This window comes from Syngnathus leptorhynchus, chromosome 21 (assembly GCF_054491065.1).
Source record: "Syngnathus leptorhynchus isolate UIUO chromosome 21, UIUO_Slep, whole genome shotgun sequence".
NCBI classification, from domain to species: Eukaryota; Metazoa; Chordata; class Actinopteri; order Syngnathiformes; family Syngnathidae; genus Syngnathus; species Syngnathus leptorhynchus.
In genome coordinates this window covers 6,239,283-6,266,103 of record NC_141215.1, presented here as the reverse complement: position 1 = coordinate 6,266,103, position 26,821 = coordinate 6,239,283, and the positions used below count along the sequence as shown (strand labels likewise).

The 26,821-nt window shown below is 49.9% G+C and overlaps 2 protein-coding genes and 2 long non-coding RNA genes across 10 annotated transcripts; 2 read left to right on the top strand and 2 right to left on the bottom strand.

The window, feature by feature from the left end:
- The first annotated feature begins 208 nt into the window (after positions 1-208).
- LOC147040396 (uncharacterized) lies at positions 209-21,599 on the top strand. Its single transcript, XM_085902725.1, has 15 exons — positions 209-493; positions 2,052-2,120; positions 4,080-4,248; positions 5,364-5,684; positions 5,790-6,089; positions 6,749-6,910; positions 7,906-8,079; positions 9,132-9,184; positions 9,345-9,444; positions 10,651-10,818; positions 13,988-14,058; positions 14,134-14,244; positions 14,436-14,533; positions 16,116-16,185; positions 17,085-21,599. The coding sequence occupies exons 1-15, from the start codon at positions 398-400 to the stop codon at positions 17,391-17,393; spliced, it is 2,271 nt and encodes a 756-aa protein (XP_085758851.1). The 5' UTR covers positions 209-397; the 3' UTR covers positions 17,394-21,599.
- Positions 17,958-20,187, bottom strand: ascl1a (achaete-scute family bHLH transcription factor 1a). Its single transcript, XM_085902723.1, has 2 exons — positions 18,643-20,187; positions 17,958-18,536 (listed from the first exon to the last, which is right to left on the bottom strand). The coding sequence occupies exon 1, from the start codon at positions 19,215-19,217 to the stop codon at positions 18,657-18,659; it is 561 nt and encodes a 186-aa protein (XP_085758849.1). The 5' UTR covers positions 19,218-20,187; the 3' UTR covers positions 17,958-18,536; positions 18,643-18,656.
- A 466-nt stretch (positions 21,600-22,065) lies between the features above and the next one.
- LOC147040394 (uncharacterized) lies at positions 22,066-26,202 on the bottom strand. The gene is made up of 6 exons (XR_015063225.1): positions 26,143-26,202; positions 25,811-25,865; positions 24,026-24,178; positions 23,698-23,779; positions 23,538-23,612; positions 22,066-23,443 (listed from the first exon to the last, which is right to left on the bottom strand). It is a non-coding gene; the product is annotated as an uncharacterized LOC147040394 (long non-coding RNA).
- Positions 22,485-24,200, top strand: LOC147040395 (uncharacterized). Of its 7 annotated transcripts, XR_015063219.1 has the most exons (10): positions 22,485-22,605; positions 22,662-22,792; positions 22,866-22,898; positions 22,990-23,034; positions 23,172-23,215; positions 23,397-23,494; positions 23,573-23,615; positions 23,678-23,786; positions 23,865-23,968; positions 24,045-24,200. It is a non-coding gene; the product is annotated as an uncharacterized LOC147040395 (long non-coding RNA). The 7 variants fall into 7 exon arrangements; XR_015063218.1 differs by having other exon boundaries at positions 22,517-22,792; XR_015063222.1 differs by having other exon boundaries at positions 22,517-22,792; positions 23,292-23,494.
- Positions 26,203-26,821: the final 619 nt, after the last annotated feature.

The following is a 26,821-nucleotide window of genomic DNA, read 5'->3' as shown; positions in this document are numbered from 1 at the left end:
ACACAGCCGGCCAGTGGGCGATTTGTGTGCTTGATAGGCTGCCTTGTTTGCACACAGCTCGCCACTATCTGACCTTAATGTAATTAAGCGCCGGCCGGGGACATTTGTCGGGAGGACACAAGCTAGACCCTTGCTTTGTCTCGCCACCTTTCGCCTTTGGCACGGGAAAAGCCTCGTTATATCGGTTTGGGTATATTCTCCGTGCGCAAACAAGCTGGGCCTTGTCCTCCAGCGGGATGATGTGGAAATGACCATTTGCACTAAAATGCAGCAAATGGAAGCAGTGCAGTCCAAACGTGGTAATCATTAACACGCGTCAGCTATTTGAGAAGGCTTCACCTCCCGCCGAGAAACGTGACGGCGGAGGAGTCCAAACGGGTGTTAAGTCGGGGACGACATGTCTTCGTCGGCTGCCGGAAACGCCGACTTGAGGCGTCCTCGGAGGCTTTTGCTCAGGCGTCCCGTCGGCCGCCGGCCGCCCGAGGCGCTCGGGGTGAGTCCGACGACCAGCCATTTTCCAGCGACTTGGTTTTGGATTCAATTTGGCAACTGCTTGGCTGCAAATGCCCAAATCCAAAGAGCAGCTTGACAAAAGCAACAAGGATGGTGGATGAAAGGAGCAACTTTTGCAAGGCCATCGCTCAGATTGGAGCCAGCCCGCCCTCTGTGCACCTCTGTGACACTAATGAATGTTAAGTAGGTTATCTACTGGTGCGCCACCGGCCCGACTCTTTGTCAGCTCGGCTTTTGTGGCCCCCCTCGGAGACCCCCGCCTCCCCGAAAATCACGCCGATCGTCGGCGTATTGATCCGGAGGATTGTGAAGACTAAAAGGAGCTCTGTTGCGCCAGCAGGGGGCATCGGTGACTCCCGGAGCTCATTTCAGGGTCACGGAGTCCTTGCAGCCGTCCTGACCCGGACCCCGACCGACATGCAGAGCAACACCCGGCGCCTGAATGGTATTTGCCGAGGATTGCTTGGATGCTCACGTCGGCGCTTGATTGCGGCTGACCTCTCGCACGCTGAGCCGCTCGCCCTCCCTTCTTTTGTGCGCTGGAGGTCCTGCCCGCGCTGTGCTTTTTGGGGGATTTTTTTTTTTTGTTTTGGTTTTTTTGTCCTGAGGTCGGCCACTGTGTTGTCTTCACGCTGCAGGCAGTGCGTGCTTTCTGCTATGCGTGCCTTGGCCATGTGGAGGCAGTACAATGCACACATGGAGATGGTCAAAACCCCTCAGTGAGCAGAAATAATATTTCTTCACAGAGGATAAAGAATATATGGCCGCGAGCGTTGCCTTTTTTATCGGCAGCTCATCGTAAAGACGTCCAGGCCGTAATTTCCGCCACAGCCGCGGCGTGAAGTCCTCGGGGACCAAAGCGTCGACTGGCGGCTTTGTCTTCCAGCGCCTGCTAATCAAACCCTGATGAAATGCCTATTAATAGGCCCCAGTGGCAGGCTGCGCAGTAATCAGGCGAATTAATAAAACATCCCCAAGTGGAGAGGCGAGCTCCCCGAGGAGGCCGAGCAGATGGCCGCGGGAGTCAAAAAAGCATCCGATGAGCTCCAAATGGGTAATTCGATCAGGCCGTGGAGCGCCCCGCCACGTGGCGTGAGTCACGTGGACAGGAAGTACCTGGAGGTGGACGGCGGCTGCAAAATGCCATCTGCCGTCCGGGCAAAGATCTCGACGCTGCCCCCTGTCTTCCACCCACCTGCGGCGTCACCGCACAAAAGAACCCCGAAGCGGAGCGAGCCGTGCCGAGGGCTTCGCCCCACGTCAGCCCGTGATGGATGACTGGACACCGGGGCTTCTCGCGGCGGACCCCCGGCCGGGCCGCTGTCCCTCCCGCTGAGGGAGCAGATGGAGCCCAAACGCGTCTGCCGCGTGGGACGACTCCATCGAGTGGTGGCGCTAATCAAGACAGAGGGATTATTAATGAACTCCATCAATGTGGAGTGGGGGTGGGGGGGGTCCATCACTGTACTGGTCTTGTGCCGCAACTCTTAATCAAAAGCATCAACGGCAACATTGTGTCTGTTTTGTGTTTGTTGCAGGAACCCGTCTTTGTGTCTTTTGTCAGCAAGGCCGTCTTGTGGGAAAGGCCCGTCGTCTCCTGCCGGACTGTGAGTCCTCCTCGCACGCACAAGCGTTTATGATTACCAACATTTGCAAGTTGCCAGAGAAATGAAAGCCGCGAGATGCTAGAGTGCCATGTGCGTATCAAGCTAGCTCTCCCACTTGTCGCTCTTTTGTTGGGCGCGAGCGCTATTTAGGGTTGCCGTGGCGACCGTAGACTTCCTGTCTCGTTGTCCCGGCTAAATAAACAAGTAAATGGCCCGGGCCGGCCAAATTAGCATACGAGAGCGTCTTTGCCGCTCGTGCCTGCCGCCGCTGTGCAATAAAAAAAAAGCGACTTTGCCGCTTTTGTCGCCCGGGGCCACGCGGCAGAATGCACAGGTGCCCAAACAAGCACACAAGTTGGCGGCAAAAGTGGCACTCGGCCATCTTGCGGGCAGGAAACTCAAAGTGCAACCGACTGAGCCCTGATTTGCATATTCACTGGGCAATTCCATTTCAGAGCCGCTAAATCCAAATCCATTTAAGTTCAATATCCCCCAAATAAACAAGACAAAAATGTCAGAATGATTTTTTTGTTTTCATTTTGGAAATATGAATGATGGAAATACAAACGTAGCACAAGGACTGAGACAAATGGAACCTGATGGACTCACTCCTGCCTCAAAGAGACTCTTAAGCCGCATCTGTGTGTGGTGTTTTTGTGCCGGGGCACAGCGGGGCACCGGCGGGGGGCTCCCGCAAAGCCAGCTCATTGTCTCAAGGCAGAAAGTTTCTAAGCTGCATGCGAGCCCGGCTTCTGACACCGGCCCATAATCACATTTGTGTCCTGGCCACAATGCGGCCCAGTGTCGGGCCTCGCCGTTGGCCCGACCGCCCCTCGCCTTCATCCAGCGCCGCGGGCCCCCCCGAACCCCGCGGCAAAGCTAATTACGCCCCGCAGAAACACAAATCTCCCTGATGCAAAAAGTCACTTTTGGGGGCTTTAACCTTGTTAGGCCCCAAATCTGCTTTCTTGCCAAGACGCACGCGTGCGTGTGGACACAGACACGCTTGTGTCCTCGCCGGCTAATGAAGCGCGTCTGCATCGGCTCACGGAAGGTGGCCCGGCCAGGCCAGGCCAGGCCAGGCCCGGCCCGCCGTCCATCTGCAGGCCACACGGCCCGGACGCGCTTCCTGCGTGGGCTCGACCGGCGCGCCGGCGCTGTCGCAAGATGGCCTCTAATGAGGTTAGGCCGGGCCGGCCGGCCGGCGCGTGGGTTGCGGGCGCCGGGAGGTCGCCGCCTTTCCCGGCCGGGTCTGGTGGACGAAGACCGTTTGATCACAAAAAATAAAAGAACTAAAGTCATGGATTTGAAATCCCTTGAATAAAAAAGTTGGGCGGCATGCGGGGAAGCAGCATAAAAACAGCTTGAGGTTGGCGTGCGACATGCCCACACCTGCCCCCCTCGCTCACTTTTGACAGGTAATGGCGGGTCTTGCTCTTGTGCTTCACTCGTGTACATCATAAGAATGCAAATCTTTAAAGCCGCACATCTGAGAGCTTGAGATTTCCAAGCTGATCCTCCCTGTGTGAAGCTCAGACAGTGAACCCTTCATCCATCCATCCATCCATCCATCCATCCATCCATCCATCCATCCATCCATCCATCCATCCATCCATCCCTCCATCCCTCCCTCCCTCTATAACTCTGCTGGAAAGGGTGAGAGGCTCGCCTAAATCCAAGACAAACACATTTCTTCTTATTTGCTCTGGAAAGGTCACTGTGGCTGTTTGTTCACCTTTTTGGGGCCATCTTGTTTACTGTGGCACTCAACAAAATGCTGTAGTGGGTGTGGTGGCCACAAGAGGGCGACAGAGTTGCCTAGTTTTAGTTGAAGTCCTTCAACTTGCATTGGAAGCATGCGAAATTCGCTCATATTTCATATATTTGTGGCTAAAAATTTCGATTAGCACTATCAGTTTTTATTTTCCATTTTACAAATATTTTTGTATTTCTCCGCAGGCCCGTGTGAGTCCCCAGCCTCCCTCCACACTTTGTCCTCGCTTCTTGTCTCACATGAAGTCCGACTGCCAAGGCCTCCGACCTCCATGTTTTCTGAGCTCCAAGCCGCCAGCTCAGCCTCCGTCTGCGTGCACGCGGCCGGCCGCTCGCCCCTACCGACCTCCGCCAGGTGAGGCCGAATCCAAATGCTGCACTCCGTCTCTTTGCTTCAGTACAAACAGCGCCGCCCTGTTGGCGGACAAAATAGCAACACGCCGGGGGCTAGTTTGGCGGCTCCTTTTGATGTGAAGGCATGTCGTCGAGCCCTCAACTCAGCGTACGGGGAAAGGGGAGCGCGACGGGGGCCGCATATCTCGGCACGAGCGGCCCAATAAGTCATTATTCCGCCATATGGCGGCGGGCTGGCTCTCAATTGCCCCGAAGGAAGCCGGCGTGCCTCGTACGCCCCGACACATGTCATTTACCCGCGCGCGCTCGGCCCCAACAGATGGGAATGGCGGCGCATTGTAAGGGGAGCAGTGCAGCAATGTGTTCTCTTTATCCCCTGCGCTGACTCCTCATGGTAGAGGAAACAACAGGAGATTGTCCAGCCACCCCCGGCCCCTCCCTCCCTCCCTCCCAGCTCACACACACACCCCTCTAATCAGCGCTCCGCCAAGAAAGAGAAAGAGCGCTGAAAAGAATTGGGCGGTGTGCAAAAGGGGAAAGGAGAGAAAGGCCAAAGGGAAAGGGGGCGGAGCCCTAAGGACTTGTGCTGCGGCCTTGAAAAGGAAAGAAGGTTTCAACTGGTGTCCCTCAGTCTTCATTGTTGCGCATCAGTCTTGAAATGATGAGAGGAATGATAAACAGTTCACAATAGCAGGCAGTGTGAGCAAAACAAATTCAGGCTCGGGCCGGAATGCAAAACAAGCCGACAAGAACTTGATTTGGAAATATCAGCTCAAATTGTGGAGCTTCAGAGAAGGAATTATGAACGGTTCAAACTAGCACACGCTATTACGACAAAAGCTTTATCGGAATTCAAAGTTTTGGTTGTTTTTCCAGCCGTTAGCCGATCCCAATCCTGCGCCGGCCGTACTCCTGCTGGCTATTGTCAATTTGGGAATGGCGACAGCTGCTCCCGCTGCGTTTTTTCTTTTCCCGCCTTTTGTTGGCTCGCCCAGCAGGGGAACGAGCGTTGTCGCTCCGAGGCCACTGGGAACGGCGATGTCAACCACAGATGAGCCCAGCGCGGCAAAAAACAAAAAGCTTTTCTTTCTATTTGCCGCCGTTTTGTCTTTGAAGGGTCCGGCCACGGCCAAGCCCACGGGAGAGCGCGTGAAGGCGTCCGTTATGCCGTCGCGAGCCGACCTCCCGTCCCGCCGTCATCCACCGTCCAGAATTTGGATTCGCCACAATCCAAACTCACGAAACCACACAGCAGAGTTCTCAAAGATGGACGCCGGCCAGCGAAGGGATCCGAAGCGGGAGAACCCGACGGGGAATTCTGCTTCAGTCCGAGCGGGGTCAAGCGTTCCGAGGTCTCGTCGGACGTGGGTCGTCCGGCGTCCGGTCTATTCAGCCGGAGCACCGACTTGGCCGGCGGCCGCAGCAGCGTCACATCTGGTTAGCTTTAGCCTCCTTTGTGGTTAGCTTGGTGAGAGTCGTCAAATGACGACGCTTCTACCATTTTGTCTTTCCGTAATATGAACTTTGTGTCTGATTTGGCAGGAGATCCGAGGCAGCCGTCATCCGCATCAGCGGGCCTTCCCGAACGATCCCACCGTCGACCGACTCGGAACGCCTTGGTTCCAGTTAATGCCGTCCCACCTGGATTGCCTAACGTCGGTGGTTGTTCAGAAAAACCTAAAGACACCATAGAAGGTCCCAGAAATTCCTCCACAGATGCCGTCCCACCGTTGGACTCCCGTCGTGGTGTCTCAGCACTGAGTCCCATTTTGGCGTCCAGGAGAACACCCTCTGCGGAACCCCGGCGCTGGCCCGTGCTCCCTCCCATTTCCCCCTTGAAAGGTGAACTCACCCTCACATGCTGTTCATTTTCCACGTAGAAAAAAAAAAGAATTGTCAAATTTCTTGATAAGCCGCTACCGTTTAATTGAAGGTTCGGGCCCCTGACATCTGACTCTTTCCAGAACTCGGTGAAAGGAGGCAAACAATGTGCAAATTGTGTTGGGATTTTCTCCTTTTTTTTTTGTCCGGGCGGAGGCCGAGCGGGGTGAGGGGCGTCGAGGGGGTCTGTTCTCTACACGGCGTGTGTCACCGCTTCATTCATTTCAGCATAAAAAAAATGGTGGTCCAATTCAATTGCCCCCACTAACATGGCCGACAAACAAATCATGAAAAATAGGCAAATGACCCACCCTAAATATTTTTTACTGTTGCTTGAGAATAATTTCAAGCGGAATCAGATTGAGTGGTAAATTCTGCTCAATTCCATCAAAATGGAGTTGGTGGAGCAAAGTGAGATCAGATAGTGAGACCTTTGAGTACCTGAAGGAACGGCGGATTGCGCTAAACCCCGGAAGGCTTCCCGCTCTAGATCTCCCCTGTGATAACGACACCTTAGATGACATCCTTGGGGGAGAAGCTCTGCTCTTTCACCCAAAACACGTTGAGTTGAACACACACCATGTACATTCACGATGGGAGCTAATCTTCGGTGGTTGCAGGTCGCTGCGGCTCGACGACGCCGTCACCGGACTCGAAAGTCAGCGGCGTTCACCGCGACCCGTTTGAGGAAGCGGACGCCGTCGCCCCCTCGACACCTTCGTCCCGCTCATCTCTGGACCGAGCGGCCGACTCGACGGGCAGCGAAGATTGGGATCGGCGCGGTAAGTCAAGACTTTAATGGCACAATTGAGGCTGTTGCACAACCAAATCATCAAATGGGCGCGTCTGCTGGCGACGGAAGTCGCCGATGATCATGATGACATTATGTCATGATGTCATTTTTAATTGATTCCATTGAGCTAATTCCGTGTCAATTAGCCACGCTCGCCTTCCTCCAGATCATGGGCAAGCGAGCTCGTGTGTCCAAATGAAGACTTCCCTCCTGGCTAATCCCCGACAAGGTGGTTAAACCGCTCGCTAGTCCCGACCGCTGTCTGACCCACCCGACCTTTGACCCCCAGGCGGTGGAAGGATCAGGGTGGGCCGCTTCCACAGCAACCATAGTGTCAAACAATCAACTCGGGGGGGGTCAAACCTCCCCCTCCCCTCAAAAATATGAAGTAGAAGAGGAAACTAAATTCTTCAACTTTTTGGGGATTGACCAAATGTTTTTTTTTTGTGTGATTCCAAAATGGATTCAATTGCATTTTTGCCACCAAACTGGACAGTGGGTGGTAATGGCGGGATTAGCCCCCAGATTAGCACATGGTCTGCTGAGTGTCCTCTCATTCCACTTTCTGGCTAATGATGAAGCGGCGGCAAGTGTGGCCGTCCGTTATCCCGGGATTTCCTCTCCCAAAGTCCACAAAGCTTGTTGCCACCATGACACAACAAATCCATATCTCGGGGACTTTCTCTCCAGGGGCCTCCCCTTTCCTTCCCTTCCCTTCCCTTCCGTTCCCTTCCCGCATACTTGGTGGCCACAAATTCCACCTCCGCACCCGTCCAACGAGGGTCGGGACAGATTTGCATGGGCACGCTGCCATACTGTCACTGATCCGCGTTTAATTTGGTGTGACGCGTACATGCATGCGTAGTTTCCCATTCCAGTTTGACGAGTCGACCCGAGGCTAGAAATGAACGTCAATTTGGTTATTGACAATGTTTCCTTTCAATTCAAATCAATAAATGCATTTCGATTTGTGTCTTCGCAAAGAGTCGTCGGTGTGTGGGGCGTCGCCGGCAGGCCCCCGTTTGGCGTCGGGTGATTCGGGCTCGATGGCGCGTGTGCGCCTGCTGCTCCTGGAGCGTCGCATCGCGCCGGAAGGCACGCCTGACCTGGCGCCTGGCGACCAGGACGACTTTTGTGATGTCACGCCCACCTCAGAAGGTTTTGCCTCATAATCAGCACTTTTGCATCAAATACATTTGTTTGTGATTTACTGCAATTTCTATTTTTTAAACAATTTTTGTTCTCATTTACCATATCTATTTTTATATATTTGTATGATTTATACTATTTATTTTAGTATTACAAAAAAATGAAAATAATAGAATATATTTTTCAAATTTAATTTGATTGTTATGAATGATTGTTTTATTTTCAGTTGTTTGAGCTCATGCAAAAAAAAAAAAAAAAAGACCGCTTGCGTTTGTTAATGAAAATCCGATGTCATTGTCATCAATCTCAGCCAGACTTTTTCGACAGTTTGCAGGTGTGTGCATTTTTGGTGTTTTTTTTTCAGCAGGAGGGACGCGTGGGCTTTATTGGCAGTGTCTCCAATGTACCCTCCCCTTCCCCGAGCTTTAACCGATATTCGTCAAGATATTCATGAAGATCAAACCGCCGCCGTCGATCATTAACCGCGGAAAGTCCGACACAGATAGATAAACTCTCCTTTATGGGCTCGTAAAAAGCCCAGAAAGACGCCCGGGCGGGGTTCAGCGTGCCTTCGGAGGCGTCGGCCGGCGCTGCGAGCCCGAAGGCGAGCATTCCGGCCAATCAGAAATCTGTAAATGTCATCCTAAGACAATGACACTTTGAGCTACTTGTTAGCATTTCCACAACACGTCGTGGGAAATGCCCTCGACGAGCGATGTCGTAGGGGGTAAAAAAAAAAAAAAAAAAAATGCCACAATTGGCGACATCTCCTATTTGTACTAATGTTGACAATAAGCTTGTCCCCCCCCCCCCCCCTCCTCCTTTTGCGTCCTAAGAACAATGTTTGCACCTGGCAGGCTCCCTCAGACAGGTGCTGCTCTTTGCCGCTCGCTATTTGCTAACAGAATTGTGCGGCCTCACTCATATCTGTGCACACACACGCCATTACAAAAGACAAGTTGGCGTGCGTCAGAGACAAGTGTTTATGTACACAAACACACACACACACACACCTGCCTGCCTGACACGACCCCACACAAATGACTTCCTGTGATCCTCAGGTCCCACGGGGAGTCCCGACTTATTCTGGAAGGTCCCGGAAGATGACAAGTCGGTGAGTGACCCCCGACATGCCCCCCTGCCCTTGCAATGATTCCACCCCACGCTTGCTTGTCATCATAACTTGGAAGGAAATGATTAGAATGACAAAAAAAAAGATGCAGACAATCATGAAAAGCTAAAGTCTGCACAATCTGCTGTGTCTTTCTTTCCAGGATTGGTCTCTGGGAGCTTCCAGGTCTTCTTCGTCATGCCTCCTAAACACGACTCCGTCACCTGACTGCTTCCCATCGGGGTCCTCCTCGCCCGGAGAAGGTAGCGTAGCGCTTTTAATTGTTTTTTCCCCAGCATCACATTTTCATCAAGCGTGCGATGCGCTGAAAGCTCTCCCGGCTGCCGGTGGGCGGGGCGAGTTGCTCATCGCCCATCACTCTCCTCCGGTACACTTAAGCCGGCCTAATCCTCGGCGTGTATCGTCTTCGCCTGTCTATGTGCCGTATGGTCCGAGCCAAGGAAAAAGGTCAGGCGTGCCCCATCCCCCTCCGCCCGCCCGCCCACCTTCTTCAGCAAGGAGTTTCCTTCCATACTTGATATTGGAAGACTCCAAAATGCGCTTTCTGACTAGAGATCTGATTTTGCTGTCGTTTGCCTAACAAAGCGGTTCATTTTCCACTCGGCCGAGTCTCGAACCAGCTGCGGGCGTCGTCGCCATCCGACCTTTGAGCTCATCAGGAATTCATAGGTGGACTAATCCCCGGGCGCTCCCAAAAGGCCCCCCCCCCTCCCCGGTTAGCATTCAGCTGCTAGCCACCAAGACGTTATCGCGACCATCCACAAAAGAGCGTTAATCTGAGTTGTCCGATTAGCGGCGTAAGCGCGAGACCACACACTGACAGCGTTGCCGTGCCGCCATTGTCTGCCGCCCCCCAAATCCTCCGGTGGTTGTTGAAGCCCCGCCCACGTGGCTGCCGGCGCCTTTGATTGGCACTTGTCAGGCCTGATTGAGAGGCCCATGAATAATCATCGGCGCATTCTTGGAGGGGGCGACGGCGCTGGCTTGAATGGCCCGGGTGCCGCCCGTTGTCCCGCCGGCGCTCATCCTTTTTGCAAACAGGCGATACAAGTCGCAGCGGCCTGGTCCCGCTGCGCGAGCCACACGGGCGCCCTTTTGACCCCAAGTGTAGTTTCCAGCGTGCCATTTTTTTTTCAAAGGTTTGCATGACCACGCGCATCACGTTCGCTCGGCGCGGCGTACAGACGACATCGCTCAATCTGTCCTTCCTGTCGTCCCCCGATTCCAGCGTGACGGCGTGCCGGATGGCCGCCGCCGCCAAATGAGTCGCGGCGCCATCAATCGGGGCGGCAGAGCTTTCGAGGACGTGTGAATGTCGAAGAGAGGATGCCCGACTGAAAAATGTGCAAATATGAAATTGTCAATGAGCATTTAAAATTTATGCAATGCCCTGAATGTATTTTGAACATAGTGTCAATGTCAAGTGGCTTTTTTTTTTGTGCTTCCAGGTTTTGATGCAGATCTTGGATATCAGACAATGGCGTTTGCGGTAGAGGAGACGAAGCTCTCGAGTGTGGATGCGAGGAAGAGCAAAGTCCTCAACATGCTCTACAAGATGGCGGAGCCCTCCGAGCGCATCCCCGCGGACGCTCGCGTCTGCTCCGACTTCGACGACTGTGAGTTGGTCCCGTTTCCCACCTTGGTTAGAAGAAGGTGCGTGAGGTGCATTCTGTTGGCTTAACCCGAAATCAGGTCACCAAAATATTACAAATGGCTCCCGGAGCCAAGCAGTCTGCTTTCATGCAAATGAATAGTCTGGATGCTTCAAAACAAACGTTTTGGGACATGTGTATGCGTGTTTGCACTCTACGTACACTCAGTGCGTGTGTGTGCTTGGAGTTGTCGTTGGAGGGTGTGTCGTATTTACAGAGCGTATGCGGGTACAATCTGTCATATCGTTTTTTTTGTCTTGTTTTTTTTTTTTTTTTAATGTCGCGTGCGTCCTCAGACACACACACACACACACACACGTTGGCCCGCTCACATCCAAACACTTGTGGCGGCGGCCCCTCATTAGCGCCGTGAAAGGGCCTAATTGCATGGACCCGAGTTAAGGACAAAAAAAAAAAAAACTACAAGCTGCACTCGTCCATTCATTTGCCCGAGTGTATACACAGCCAAGTTAACAATAGCGGTTAGGCAAACATTAATGCCCGGTTCCAAGCCAGCGTTTTGATTGGACCGCTGCCCGGCCGACGTGCTAACGAGCGTGGCCAACGCTGTCCGCGAAAGAGAACCAGTGTTGATGCGTCGCAGATACAGTTAGCATGTCGTGCTAGCATAGCAGCTAACTGATACTAAGGCCACTTTTTTTTTTTTTTTTTGCAAAATCCACTTTTTGATGGGCATGATGGAAGCGGGACGTTAAGTGCTGGCGGCTCCCCTCCAAACTGCTGTTTTTCTTCTTCCCGCCGTCTGTTGGTGTGGGCGCCCTGCAGCACTTTGGAGTTTTGCATAGCTAATTGGGCGCCACGCAAACTTTATTGTTGTTGCTTGGCAATGACAAAAAGAAAGTTGTAATCTTTAATGGTCGATAATAGTCAAGCGAGTTGTCTTTTTATTTTTTTCCCCCCCTGTTGTGTCAACAAGAAGGCTCGCAAACACCTGGCGACCTGACTTTGGCCCCGCCCACTCGCTTCTGACTTTTAACCGACGGGGGAGGTGACCTCGGCGTAATTAAAGCAGATGAATGGAGGCGCGTGCATCCAGCTCCACGATCCTTTTATGCGCGCCGTGTTTACCGTCACTCGCCATTGACGAACGGCTGACGGCGTGCAAGATGGCCGCCGCTCCTGTCAAAAGCTCCAAACGGGCCACAATGGGCCTCGTTGACGGCGCCGCGCTAAGGAGCGGCCTTGTCATAATAGGCCGTGATTTGGCTTTTGTGGAGGCTATCTGCGCACATCTGTTTCGCCGGCGTTCAGGTGGGCGTGCGCCGCCATCTGATTGGTCGGCGATGGCGCGTGTGCGTGCGGCGCTAACTTGTGGTTTGTGGCGAGGACGCGAGCGTGGCGGCTACGTGTGGCTTTGTTTGTTTTGCCTTGCCGGCACACGCACGCTAATAAGTGCACACAATCGCACAAAGACTGGAATACACACTCGCATAAACACACTCGCGCACCTGCGCAGTCACACACACACACTCTTGTACAAACACATTGGCACGCACTCAAATTGATTAATTCCATTGAGTCCGTTTTCCATTCCAATGTCTGATATGAATCAATATGTCACGTGTCGACGCTGGCTGCTCTCAATTGTCTCGGTCACTTTTTTTTTTCCGAGCCGAAGTAGGTCGGTGACATTCTCCCGCTATTAAAAATAAAAAGAGTTGAGAGAAAAAGTGGGGTGGGGTGGGGTGGGGTGGGGGTGTCGCCCGGGCTGAATGTGAGCTTTGTTGAAAGGCATTGTGGGACACTTTGGGTACAGTGGCCATGAGGAGCTGCAAACAAAAGTCTGCCATTAAGCACACACACGCACACAAAAGCACTTTGGTGCGTGCGTGCGTGCGTGTGCGCAGCCAAAGGAGGTGGCAAATAAATCCCACTCGGCGCCATTTGTCATCTTTTTCATCTGACGTCCACCGGCAAGCGCTCAATGAGCCGCTCATGACGGACGATCATCCTGTCATTTTTTATTTTCTATTAATTTCCCTGGCAAGCCGGGACCCCATCCGTAGCCGTCCGCGGCCAAACAAACACGGGGCTCGCCGCCGTGTCGGCTTACAGACGGCCAGCGTTTTTCTCTGGCTCTTTCTGTCTCGTCTTTCCCCATTCACTCGTCTGGCTGATGAACATTTTCTGCTCGGCTTGACAGCAAAGGCGCAACCTGCGCTGCTGCTGGGGGGGGGGAGAGAAAAGGCGTCAGGCGCTGGAGTGGAATCAGATAAGACTCTCAGGCGGGAGCTTTTCCAGGCCGGCTTTGTCCCGCCGCTGGTCCTCCCTGGATCTCTCACTCCACTGCACACCCCCCCAACCCCCTTGGCCCCCAGAGACGGATCCGAGGGCCGAGCAGGTAGTCGCAAGCTAGCGCCTCGGCTGACCTGTGAGATATTTGCAAACAGATGCTGGAGCTTTTTTTTTTATTTTTTTGGTTTTGTTTTGATCCATCAGGCTTCAACAAGTCAAGTTGACTGCACGCCAATGTCGCACTCTGCATGACAAAAGCGGAGGGAGGCCCGCTTTGGATGAGAACTAAGCTGATAAATGGCCCGAGCTGCACAAAGCCCGCCGGTCCAGAGGTTTAAGTCAGACGCAGTGAAATCAACTCTGTCGCCCCCACCCAGCACAGTCACTCTCATCTGCTAAATTGAAGTGGCAGCAGCTTAACCCCCTCCGCCCCCCCCCCCCTCACTTTAACCACTGGAATCGCTCGCACCTTTAGGGAGCGTCAACAAAATGCCAATCCCGACACGATCAAACGTTTCCCCCCGTGATTGGAGTGTTTGAAAGGTCCTAATGAACTGCGCGGCCATTGTACGTTTCTCTTTGGGACGCTGCGAGATCATGAATGAATTACCATATTGATGATGTGCTTTTGGGAATTGAATCATGAATCTTTGCCCTGTGACTCCTCCGACATCTATTAAGCTGCTTTTATAGAAGGAACCATTAACCCTCTCACGCACGCACGCACGCCCTGAGGCCAACTGGATCCACTCCTGTGAACCGCTCGCCCCACATTGTCCCGCCCGACCCCGTGTCGGCCAGAAGGGGACAATTCAGTCCCTCTGGTGTGTTGCTGTCCATAGAAATGTGACGTCTGTCTGTCTTGTTGTGTTTGCAGTTGACTTTTTGGCAAAGTTCTGCATCTTCAGTGCGGAGAAGCTGGAAGAGTACAAGAGAGCCTTTGAAGCGGTACGTTTGAGAAAAAAAAAAAATAGGTCAAAGTATTGGGACAGCCCTACTGGAATGTCGCACGCGTGTTTGCAGGAAGACTCCGACGGCGACGGTTACATCTCGTGCGATCAAGTGGTGGACGCCCTCAAGCGAATCGTCCCGGCCGAGCTTCTCTCCGAAGAGGAGGAGATTTATGTTTACAGGGTTTCATTCTTTTTTTCCATCTTTTATCGCCCATTTTTGAGGAAACATTTGATGGGTTTTAAGTCTAGAAGTTAGAATCATAACTTTGCTCATGTTTGTTAGCCTGCCAATGGCGTTTTCCATCATATGTTAGCATTATGCTAGCAGAGTTGTGTTCGACTTAATATGTTGTAATTTTTTTTTTTTTGTAGATCCTAGCCCTGGTGGACTTCCGCGTGACAGACGGCCTGGTGGACGTGAGACTTTTTGCCGTCATCGCCAGTCTGGCGCAGAAGATCGCCGCCATGGAGTGAGTGGCTCACCCTGCCGTCAATAATCATTCAATTCTCAACTCATTGTCAGATGGAGGTAATAAGTGAAAAAACCCAAAACCACGTGTGCCGTCCTTGTGCTGCTCCCCGTGTGCGCTTGCGCAACATTCCCACACACAGCGCCGTCGTCTTGCCCCCCCCGGGGGTCTTTGTGGCCTCCGAGCCGACAGGGGTCAAGGCCCGCTGCCGGTGCCCGGGCCACCGCCATGAGGGCTCGCTCTCAGCCGGTCCCAGGTCACGAGATTTACGGCCGTCTCGTTGTCGCGGATTGGGAATATCGGCGTGACGCGAGCGAGGCCGCGTGTGGAGATGAGCGCTCATGATAGCGGGCGGGAGGCAGGGGGGAGAACAATAGCATCCTTCTGCCGAGCGACCTGGCCTGGCCTGGCCTGGTCCGGCTTGGCCCGGTCCCGATCCGATCCTCTTACCTGCGGCTAATCCCGCCGCCCTCTAATCCCGCTTTACGTGCGAGCTGCAACTGTACTTCCACAATCGACCTTTTCTTTCAGGCTCGCCGCCCTTTGAAAGCTGAGCGGGCGTCTCCAATTTGCATCGATTGTCCAAAAATGTGAAGAGGGCAGCGGAGACACCAAAACTAATATGCAGATTTCATTGGCGTTTTTCTGTTTGTGAAACTTCACAGAGCGCAGTTGAAGTCACATGACCCAAGTTGTCATCGGTACTGCCAAAGTTCAAATTAGGCCACGAAAATTTGGCGGCCAGCGCCAAAACATTTTCAGGGGGGGGGGGATTGCAAAAGTGACAAGTCTGCTGTGCTAGACCAGCGGGAGGCCCAGGAAGGAAAATGGGTTAGGTTCCTCTTAATGCGCACACACACATGACCCCGAAGCCCCCCCCCACCCCTCCCTCACCCACCAGCCTGGTTTGCTTGAGCCATTGTCACACCATTGTCATCAGCACACGGTCGCGTTTGGACTCTTTTACCTCGAAGCAAGTGTAATTAATGATCATTAGCTACCCTGTCCCGCCTCATCTCCGTCAAGCTCCGCCTCCCCCTCCCCATATGGTAGCCAATCACAGCACAGGAGCGCTGAGGCATAGCGTGCACTTGTTGGCCCGCTCTGGCCATTCTTTTACATCCGGCCAGGAGGGGCTTGGTCATTTTCAAAAAGAAAAACATTTCAAGTAAAATATGCAAAATATCAGGAATTGTCTTTTTTTTTTTTTTTGGGGAAAATAAACATTTTTTTTTATTGTTTATATTGGATTTTTTTTTTTTTAACTCTATATCATAACAAACATTGGGTGTGTCCCCGACTTTTTTTTTTTTGTCACCTACTTCCCCATTGTTTCTGACTGTCCCGCCAAACCTACTTTTTGGTGTCACCCCCAAACCCCCTTCCTCCCTTATCCCCCCCCCCCCTTCCCAAAGCAGTTGTAGCCGTTATTGTGGCGGGATGTGTGTGTGTGCCCGCGCATTGTTTGGCGGGCAGGCCGTGCTGAGCAACCACAATGAACTCACAACACTTTACCATCAGCGCCCTCCCTAAAACACATCACTGGCACCAAAGTGAGTTGTTGTCCTTTTCTCTCTGGCAGTGACTTCATGAGATCGCTGGTCACCAGCATGGACTTTCGCTCTCTCCAAGTACGACTCTTCAAAGTCAAGGTAACGCTCGCCCGGCCCGACGGCCAACGTCGGCCCACCCTTCGTTGCCGCACGATACTTTGACTCGGCAAATTAGGTCAGGAATTTAGGTCGGGGCCCAAACAGTGAGTCGCTTATTGCGGCTGCAAAGATGCGCCATTGAAAAAGTCTAAAAAAAAAAAAAAAAAGATGATGCAAAAAAACAAGAAACCCGGCCTCCGCTTTTCCCTTTTAACAGATTAGTGCAGCCTTAATCTCATTAAAGAGCTGGCCTTGTCATGGCACGACCCACCCACACCAGCGCTCGCACCCACAGCGGCGCACGCACCCACATCTGTCCAACCAGCTCGCAGGTAGCTTGGCAGCTTTGTAGTGGCCGAGCTGTCAGAGATAGCGTTGTTATCCTGCAGGCTTTACAAGGGGGGGAATTGGCTAATTGCCAAGGTGGGGATTAGTTGCACCTCCTGCCCCCACCCACTGCCCCCCCCCCCACTCCCTCCCTCCCTCCCCTCTCCTAGCAATTATTCTCCAGCCTGCATTAAGTGTGCAAACAGGTGCACTTCAACAAGAGCACAAACAAGCTGAGGTAATCTGACGCCCGCCGGACCAGCACACTCACACCTACATAACTACACACACACACACACACACACACACACACACACACACACACAAACACACACACACACTTCACATATGCCAACCACTTAACGTTTCATATATGTGCAAAATAATACCTTTGACGTCATTTTCATGTTATTCAGTAATTGGTGTAATGCAATCAATTCAAGGCTTCAAATTGGATAGAAAAGCTGAAAAGAAAATCAAACGGGGTCGAGCCCATTTGTTTGTCGGGCTTGCGTTGACCCGACCCGACGGCGGATTGGAACGGCCACCCTAATGCGGTGCCCACTTTGCAGCAGCTTTTCCTCTTCCTGCTGGATGAGCACGGGGCAGAGGCAGGCGGGCGGCGAGCTCTCATTAGCGGCGAGCAGCTGGCGCTGGAGCTGAAGGCGGGCGGCATCGGGCCGACGCGGGACCTCCGCGCGCTTGCGCCTCTGGACCTGCTGGACTTCCTGGCCTACCTGCCGCTCTTCATGCGCATCCACACCTCCGTCGTGGACAACCCGCTGCGCGACGCCACGCCGCTGGCGTCAGGTAGGTGGAACGCAAACGAAATGAATCAGAAATGCTTTGGAATGTGCCAGCAGGTGTCCTCAAAACAGTAAGTGAAGGTTGCTGTCTCTGGTGCTGAAACGTTGTTCCATTGACTCTGTGTAAAGCTACTTTCCTCACCTAAAATGTGACTCCTTTAAACCGGAATATTGCAGCCAGACCCCAAAAGTTTTTGTTTTTTTTCCTCCTGTTGACATTTAGCAGACTCATCGGCTTGAATAAATGTAACAACAGATTTGATTCAGTCATGTTCATGTTCTGCTTCTTGTTGAGTAAAACTAAAAGGAAACCAAGCGCTTGTTTTTGGCGCTAATTTGGAGGGCCAGTGACTCGCGTGGCAGGACGCTGCGTGTCAGCCGGCACACGCCAAAAGCCTCCCGCCCCCTCCTTCACCTGTCAAACTTGGTTTGGGCTCAAACAAACCGCCCCCCCCCGCTCACCCAGCACGGTCTTGATGCACCCCAAAAAAAAAGCCCTTTTCATTCCACTTCAAAACATCCACCCAAACTTCTTTTGGATGCATAAAGGAACAACTTTTTTTCAATCTATGATGCGTCAACTATCCCCCCCAAATTCCACAAACAATAAGAATCAGTAGCAAATCATTTATTGTTGCACTATAGAAAATATGCTTCTTCTTCATATCAGGCTGATAAGAACAATAATAATAATAATAATAATAATAATGGTGCTGGCTTGTTTGGACACTAGCTGCATGATAGGTTTTGATCATGAACAAGTTTAAATAAGACACGTCGGTGCTGCGTTCAGGGAAAGGATTCATAAGACACGTGACATATATAGAATTATGTAAGCAAAATATATACAAAAAAAAGGATGCGTACAAAAACAAAGTCTATAAATCTCTGTACATAGAAAAATAGTTGATATATTTGCAAAAAACACAGTATCAGAGCACTTGAGATGATTTCTTACGACTTGGAAGCTGTTGTGACAAAGGCTGATTGGATTTAGCATAGTTTCTTCTTCATTCCTGTGAAATAATGTTTTTTGTGTGTGGTCCGCGGAGGGAGCCCCAAAGGTCTGTCCACGCGTGTGTGCGTCTCCTCTCGGCGTCCTCATGCGGGCTTCTCCTCCCAACTTTTGCAGACAGTCTGTTGTTGCATGGGCGCTTCTTGACTCTCCACCCGGGCTTGCGAACGGACTGGAGGCTTTTGTTTGTTTGTTTTCTTTTCCTGTGCGGGAAGAAAAAAGGAGATTGGTTTTAATTTGAAAGGAGGAGAGTCGGTCGGATCGGGCGCGGCGCAGCGCGGCGCGGCGCGTAATGGGCTGGAGCCTTACCCGTGCATAGGAGCTCAGAACCAGTTGGTGAAGTCGAGGAGTTCCTGCTCCTCCGGGCTGAGAGGGTCGTATGACACCTCGTCCGACGAGTAGGAGGACACGGGCGAGCCGGCCATGGAGTTCATATCAGCTGTCGCGTAGCCGTGCGCCTGCAGACCGGGCGACGACGCTTGCAGGACGCCCGCCTGGAAGGCGGCGCTGACCGCGTCGTGCTCGTCCAGCAGCTGCTGCAACGCGCGGATGTACTCGACGGCCGAGCGGAGGGTCTCCACTTTGCTCATCTTCTTGTTGGCGGCGCCGTTGGGGACGTGCTCGCGGAGGGTGGCGAAGCCGTTGTTGACCAGTTTGACGCGGTTGCGCTCGCGCTCGTTGCGACGCGCCACCGCGTGCGGTTGCTGCAGGGGTAGCGAGTAGCCGAAGGCGGCGAAGTTCAGGCGACGCTTGCAGCGGAGGAGCTCCGGGGATGACGAGCGGGGCCGCTTGGCGCACGCAGCCGCAGCCCCCGCGGCCTTTCCGCTCGGGCTCAACGGGACGCTCTGCGCGCTGAATAAGCAAGCGGCCGGAGCGAGCTCCATGGTGTACTCCCCACAAAAACAAAAAAAAAATGCAATTGAAAAATTAGTCAAGTACGAAAATCTGAGGGTTAAAAAAAAGTTGAAAAGAAATCACGTTTTTCCTCCCCCCCCCCCAAAGTTCTGAAGTTGCAACTAAACGCTTGTCAACAAAGTTGGGAGAAAACAAATAAATAAAAAAGTAGTTGCGTGATAAAAACACTAAGACCCTCAAAAATCCCTTTTTTTAATTAATTACAAGTTTTCGAGGTGCGTGTCTTGCGGATGCCGGTCACGTGGTTGGAGGCGTGCGTGTCTGTCTTGTCTGTCTGTCTGTCTGTCTGTTTGCGCGTGCGTGCGTAGCGTGTTGCTGTGCAAGTGGAGTGTGAGCCGCAGACAAGAGACGGCCGCTTTTCAACGGCCGTCGACGGCCTGCCGGCCGCGTGGCCACACCTTGGCTCCGCCCAGCGCTCCGGTGCGATGCGCGCGCCTGACGCGTGCCACTTGGAGCACTAAACAAACAGCCTGTCACTCGGTGTGTGTGTGTGTGTGTGTGTGAGGGAGGTGTGTGTGTGTGTGTCTGTGTGAGAGAGGGTAGGGGAAGTTGCAAAGAAAAACAAAAAACAAAAAGTTCAGTCAAGTTAACAAAGTTCCTACAATGCGTATTGAGCTGAATAGTTTGCAAAAATGCCCAAATATGCCTTGCTCAAAGATGATTGGTGGCTTTGCCGTGCTAATGAATTGAAAGTCATTCAAATTCTTTTGCTGTTTTTTTTTTCTCCAGAGTGAAAAGTTGCGTCTTCTGCTGAAAGGTTCCACTTTGATTGAAGCGGATCATCGTCGCTACGGAAAAAGGGCAGGGTGTCTTTGTGTGCAATTGGCTCCACTTGATAGTGTTACAGTAGCGGCCAGCAGGCGCTGTGTATTGTGGCTTTGGGAGAGAGACTGCGCCATAATAAGACTTGTCAGTCAGGCTGGAACAAAACACAGCAAAGTGTACTCCCCCCCCCCCCCCCCCCCCTTTCTACCCCTTGCACCTCTGTCCCCCTCCCTTTCCTACTCCCTCCTTTATTCCCGTCCCTACGTCCTGAAGAGGGATTGTAATAAATTGTGCAATTTTCTGCGTTGGCCGTGGCATTCAAAATCAAGCGTGCATTGAGTGAGACCCCCACTCTCTCGCTCCACCAGTACTTTCCTTTATTTGCCCCCCCCCCCCCCCCCCCCTCTCCCCCAGGCCTGTCTGTGTGTTTGGCCCAGCAAGGGAGTTTGGAAAGGAGCGTGGGTTCTATTCAGAGCCTGGCCACGTCCGGCCTCTGTGAAACCAATCCAGGCGCTCTCAGCCGCTCGCCCCGCAGTCCAATTAGCGCTTTGTGAGGACTTGCGGTGCACTCGTCCGCCCGCGGGGGCTTCCCGTGCGCCCTAATGAAGGAGGTGACATCTGGGTGCCCTTCCAAACAAACACCTTGAAGGTCTGGCTCATTCCAAAGAAAAAGACGCAGCTACTGCAGGAAAACGTGGTAAGTAAGGCCTTGCATTTTTTGGGGGCCAGATATGTCACGCAACAACTGCCATATGAATTTTTTCACCACATCACAAATATGTATTTTCATCCGAAACAAATAAAAATGAATCACTCATTTACAAATAAATCCCCAAATTGAATTTAAGTGATCACCCCCCCCCCCTTGTGTATCACTAGAGGGAGCCACACACACCATCGCAATTTGACAATCTCCGTTGTTGATGATCTATCCATTTTCGATTCACGTTGTCCCGATTAAACTTGAGGCATGTGTGTTATCTACTCGTCCATAATGCTTCCTCATGTTGTTTCAAAGTAAATAGAAAGTGCACATGTATGGATGCACTTCTACAGTCTCCCCTGGAGTTTGTGTTATGTCATCAAACTTCATTTATGACATTGCTTGTCACATTTAAATACAAGCCAAAGTCCTTCACTCAATAACAATTTATAAAATGTTGCTTTCTATTTGTATGACCTTGCTCATCTCATTGGAGTCGCTGCCATAAAAAAATGTTGGCAAACAACTCCCTCCTGTGGACAGAAAAGTCATTGCAAAACATTTCGCTTATTTTAATTGTCCATTCTGCTCTGCCGTACTTAGTGATGTGCATTCCAGTTCTTTTAAGTGAACTGAATCTTTAGAATCAGTTCACTCAAAAAGTTCGTTCAAACGAATCGTTCAACGAATCGTCCCCCCCCACACACAGAAACACACACACACTGATCCGTTTTTTTTAAATACTTCAATATATAATAATTTAATAATTCATATACACGCCCAATGATTGTTATCCAATATATCTACTGCAATTTCACATGAGATTGCTGGTTTGAAATGTACTGTTATTAATGTTTTAATAAACATTTATGTTATAACTTGTCTGGTGTTTTATTCCTTGTTTTTATTTTTTTGGGCATGAAAACATAAAAATCTGTCATTTGGTTAACTGCTTTATATGTATGTGGATTTACGTTGTGTTGAGGACCCCCAAAATAAAGCGCAAGTGGTATATATATATATATATATATATATATATATATATATATATATATATATATATATATATATATATATATATATATATATATATATATATACACACAAATACCATCACATCAGCAAAATGAAATAAATACGTACGTTGTACGATATTAAACATACAGGCTTTTGACTCTAGCTTATGAAGCGGTTCATGCTAATTTAGCGCCGTTGTTTGTACACGCATCAATTGCGGAAAAAAAAGAAGACATTTTAATATCCCGCGACTGACCAGTAGTGGCTTGGGGATCGACCTTTTATTTAGATTTCGTAAAATATACTACTAATACAAGTTTTTTTTTGGAACGTTCCAGTGCCAAAATGGCAGAGTGTTTAATTCTTGGGTTGGTGTCCAGGAGCCTCGGGTTCGAGACCCGCTCTGACCATCATTTTCAAATAAATAGAGCAACATGTAAGATTCGAACCCGTCTCTCCTGAACCCAAGGTAAAAGCGTACACCACTCGGCCATTCGATATCTTACTTGTTGTGGTCAAATAGTTGTAATTGAAGGTTACTCTACACCTTTCCTAAAGATAGCTTCATGATTTAGGATAATAGAAAATATTCTTGATGCAAACGGCACAGGACGATGGTCGAGGGGATAACGCCATTGACTCCGAAGTGTGCGGTGCTGGTTCGAGGCCAGGATCCGCCAACCGAGCGCCTTTACTAAGTGCGTGTTTGAATTTTTTCTTTTTCTTTTTTTTTTTCTCCTACTGATGACGTCATCAGAAATAGACTATAAAAGGCGTCAAGAACTCGACGCTCATTCGGTCACTCTCCTCTGACAGCGAGCGCCACGCTGCTCTGGCCCACCTGCTGCACGACAGCATTTAAAAGTGACAAGGTGAGTGTTCAACTTGAGTTAACCTTTTCAAACGAGCTGCTTTTGCTCTCTTTCAGCGTCAACTTGCACTTTGGGCGTGCTTTCATCTTGCAAGCTAAAAGGTTTGCAGAAGCTAGCGTTAGCGGATAGCGTCTTCAACGACCACCAAAACGCATTTATTTGGCGTGCAAGCTAACTATTGAAGCGGGTAAGTACATCTACATTTTGTAAACTCAAGCACGCACGACGACTAACACTATTTTTTTTGCACCAACATTTAGCAACGTGTGGACGACAGCGCCGTTTGGACGGAGGTAAGTAGACAAAGCAGCGTTTGCATAAATCCACCAGAGAATGACTCTTATTTCGATGCATTCGTGTTAATTATCTGCTTTCTGTCCGCAGGTGCGACCCCCGTCATGGCCGACTGACTTTCTCTGTGTTTTAAAGGTAACTCTTTCGATCGACTGCTTCTAATAGTCTTCTATCTGTCCACAGGCCTGCATCTGGAACAGAGGGACTGCAAAATGGTCAAAGATTTTTATTAGCAAATGGACTAAATCAAGCATTTGTTCTTTTGTCTGCAGGCTCCAAGATGGCCGCCTTGCATGGCTTCATGAGACACTTGCAGGTAGGTCTACTCTTGCTCAACCCAATTTGCTGAAAATGGAGAAGCAGAATGGTTGTAACGTTACCGTGTCTTTCAGAGCAGCAAGCTGTGGTTGGAGAGACGTCCGGCGCTGCCCTCCATTCCTCACTGATGAAACACGTGTCAAACATTTCAGCATGTTCTTCCTTCCTTTGTCCACCAGGTGGGGCAAAAAGACAGTGTCTGCAGCATGGATCTACTGGTGAAGATCTACAAAGTTTTGAACCTGTGGCATCAACCTCTTGTCCAACATGTTGACAGGTGACAACTTAATACAAACTTGGCATTGTTTAAAATCACTGACCTGCTTTTTTTTTGTATGCCTGCCTCTTCCTGCAGATTAGTTTCCAGTAAGAAAATCTGCCTGAAGAGCCCTCTGCTGGTAAGAGAAGCAAACATGTTTCAAAATTTGAATGACTTTTTTTTTTTTTTGGGTGTGTCCAGTGTGAAACACCATCAAGTACCTGCTTACAGCTGAAGCTGAGGACCAGAGCGAAGCCTCATACCAGCACCACTTTGGTTTCCTCGTTACTTACTTAAGGCAACCTAAGAAGTGAGTCACTTTAAATGCTCCTCATTGCACAATCTAATCTTTATTCCAATGGGTTTTTTTCCTCTAATTTTCTGACAGGCAGCAAGCAACCAAATCAACTTCCTGAGTCATGCAGCAAGGAACAAAATCAGCTTCCTGGTCATGCAGCTTGCAATATTCTATAATACTTCACTTGCGCACTGGTATGTTTTGTGCCCAAACATTTTCTGCACAAAACTTTGACTTAGCTTTTTACTTGCCAATCTCTTTTTGTCTCAGGTCCAGGCATGGAGTAACACTTGTCCCACTGGCTGACCACTTCCACGACCCGTCTCTCTGGCCAACCGCTTCACCACTCTGCAACGAGCAGACTGCCATCCAACTTGTTACTTTGTTGTGACTGAATGTTTACTCTGCAAAACAAATAAAGCTTTATTACAAATAACACAAACTTTCAACTCTTCATTTTCAAACATCACAACTTAAACTTGAAATCAAAATTAAAAAAAAAGAAACCCACAAATTTATTTTCTTTTTTTTTTACCCCCACCCAAAAAAATTTCTGGAATTTTTTTTTTTTTTTCCTGGTGAAATATTTTGAGAAAGGGGGAGGAGCTTGGCTGGAATACTGCTTTATGATTGGCTGAGAGCTCTAAAACTGGGTGGAGCTACGGGAATGAAAGGCTATGGTTGGCTGAAAAGTGGGCGTGGATATGCAAATGAAGTGATTTCTGATTGGTTGGGGATTTAGTGGGCGTGGTTTCCTAAAAATGAAGCAATCTGATTGGTCGGGTGTGCAAATGCTGCATTCTGATTGGCTGCTGAAAAGTGGGCGTGGTTATGCAAATTAGGAGCCGAGCCGTGATTGGCCAGGCTGAATTTGGGCAGAGCTTGGAGGCGGGCAAAGTGGCACTTAGGTTTTGGAAAGTTCTTTTCAGCTTTGAGTTGAGCGTTTGCCTTCCGCCACCAGACAGAGCCAAGTCTTTGACTGCTTCTCTCAAAGTGACTGCAATCGCATCACTTTGACTCATGTGGACACAGACAGAGAGAAGCAGCAAAGACTTGGCTCTGTTGCAGTGACGCTCAACTCAAGGGTGCTGAAAACTTAAAAACTTCACTTTGTCCTTAGTAGTGGACACTTAGGTTTTGGAAGTGGCCAACTCAAGACTTCAAACAGTACTTTGCAGTCAATGCAGTGACCAGCAAGCATGAGAGACTTCAAATGAGCCAATTTGCTCATAAATCACAAAGACTCACATTCCACTTGAACGATTTATTGAATAGAAAAGCAGTTTGAAAAGGCCCTGCCTGCCTGCCTGCATGGAAGCAGATGAACTGCTTGATGTGTGCTTCCTTACTTAGGAAGGTGAGCGCATGCAAACAGTGCAAACATCTCTCACTGGGACAAAACCCAAGTGCCAGGTACTGAACTCACTTTTGGACAAGTTTTTCCATGACACTGATGCAAACCAAGTGAGTTAAATACATGTTTCTGACTAACTTGGTTTGCATTAATGTCAAGAAAATACACATCCAGACGAGTGTGATGATGATATTGTGCAGTACCTGGCACTTAGGTTTTGTGAGAGATGTCAGCTGCTTGCATGTGCTCACCTTCTCCCTGGTGTGCCATGACAAGATGACATCAGCTCCTCAAGCACATAAACACTACCAACTAACTAACACGTTTTTTTCTTGTTTTTTTCTTTTTTACATTGAAATATTTTAGAAGAACAAAGTGGTACAATTTCACTTTTCATGTGTGCCAACTATGATCAAAAATAGACTTTTTAAGTTCAAATGCAAGTACATTTTTCAAAACTATACTTCTTACATTGACAATTATTTAGTTTCTTTTCACTGTGGCCCAAATAATCAACAGGACATTTTTCATTTAGAAAATGACTAATTAAATTGCAAACATTTTGGACGCCAGATATTTGAAGTCATAGATGACACGAACTTCTACATTTAAGATTGGAGGCAAACCTTGCTAGTCGCCAGAGGCATAATGCTACATGGAAAATGAGGAAGGCGTGTACTACCTTTTGGAGATATGCAGATGGACGTCCGACCAGCAACCGATGTGGAGCCTCCACTCTTCAAGTTTGGACGTGGAAAAACAGAAAAATAACGTTCAAGTCAAACGCTTTCCTTGATTATCCATTGATTGACAGCCGAGTGAGTGCTACTTGGCGGTGGGTGGGTAGGTAGGTGGGCGTGCTAGCTAACGCTCCACCTCTTGTTTCACGAGAGCTAGCGAGTTTCCACTGAGCTAACGACGAACAATTATTCCCCTTCCAAGTCATTGTTTAACATGTATGCGTGTACACACATATAGTAAATCGAGAGTTTGAAAAATGTTGACATGACTCACTCGAAAGCCCAAATGGTAACAACCTGAAGAGGTAGCTGCTCACTGAAGCGGAAGTGGACGGTAGCCGAGAAAGCTCAATTCAAGTCACACAAAAGCGCCTCTTTGGCAACTTGCACAAATGACACTCATTCCCATCATACATACATACGACACTCAAATCAAGATTCAAGAGTTTTTTTTCGACATGTTTGAGCGTGCCAAACAAGGAATTTGGGTTTGGTACATCACAGCCTCAGTTCAACATTTAGGTGACTAACAACACTCAGGACATGTGAAAAATGACAAATATTCTCATACACTAGTTGGGATCATAAAGTAAACACGCATAAAAGATGCTCAAAAACTAGTTAAAATAACCAGCCTGGTAAAAAAAAAAAATCTTATTCTGTCATCTCGTCTGAGTTTCATCCAAACTGAGATCTGCCCATCATTGTTTACGTGAATGTAACATGGACGGCGCTTGGGAGGGAGGATGGAGAAAATGAAGATGACGAGGGAGACGTCAAACACCAGACAAGTTTCAACATCAATGTTTATTCAAACAACAATAATAATAGTAAAAGTCTATTTCAAACCAGCAATCTAATGTGAAATTGCAGTAGATATCTTGGATAACACAATTTAAGTGTGTATATGCATACACGTTATTTAAAAAACTACTGTTAGTGTTATCAAATAA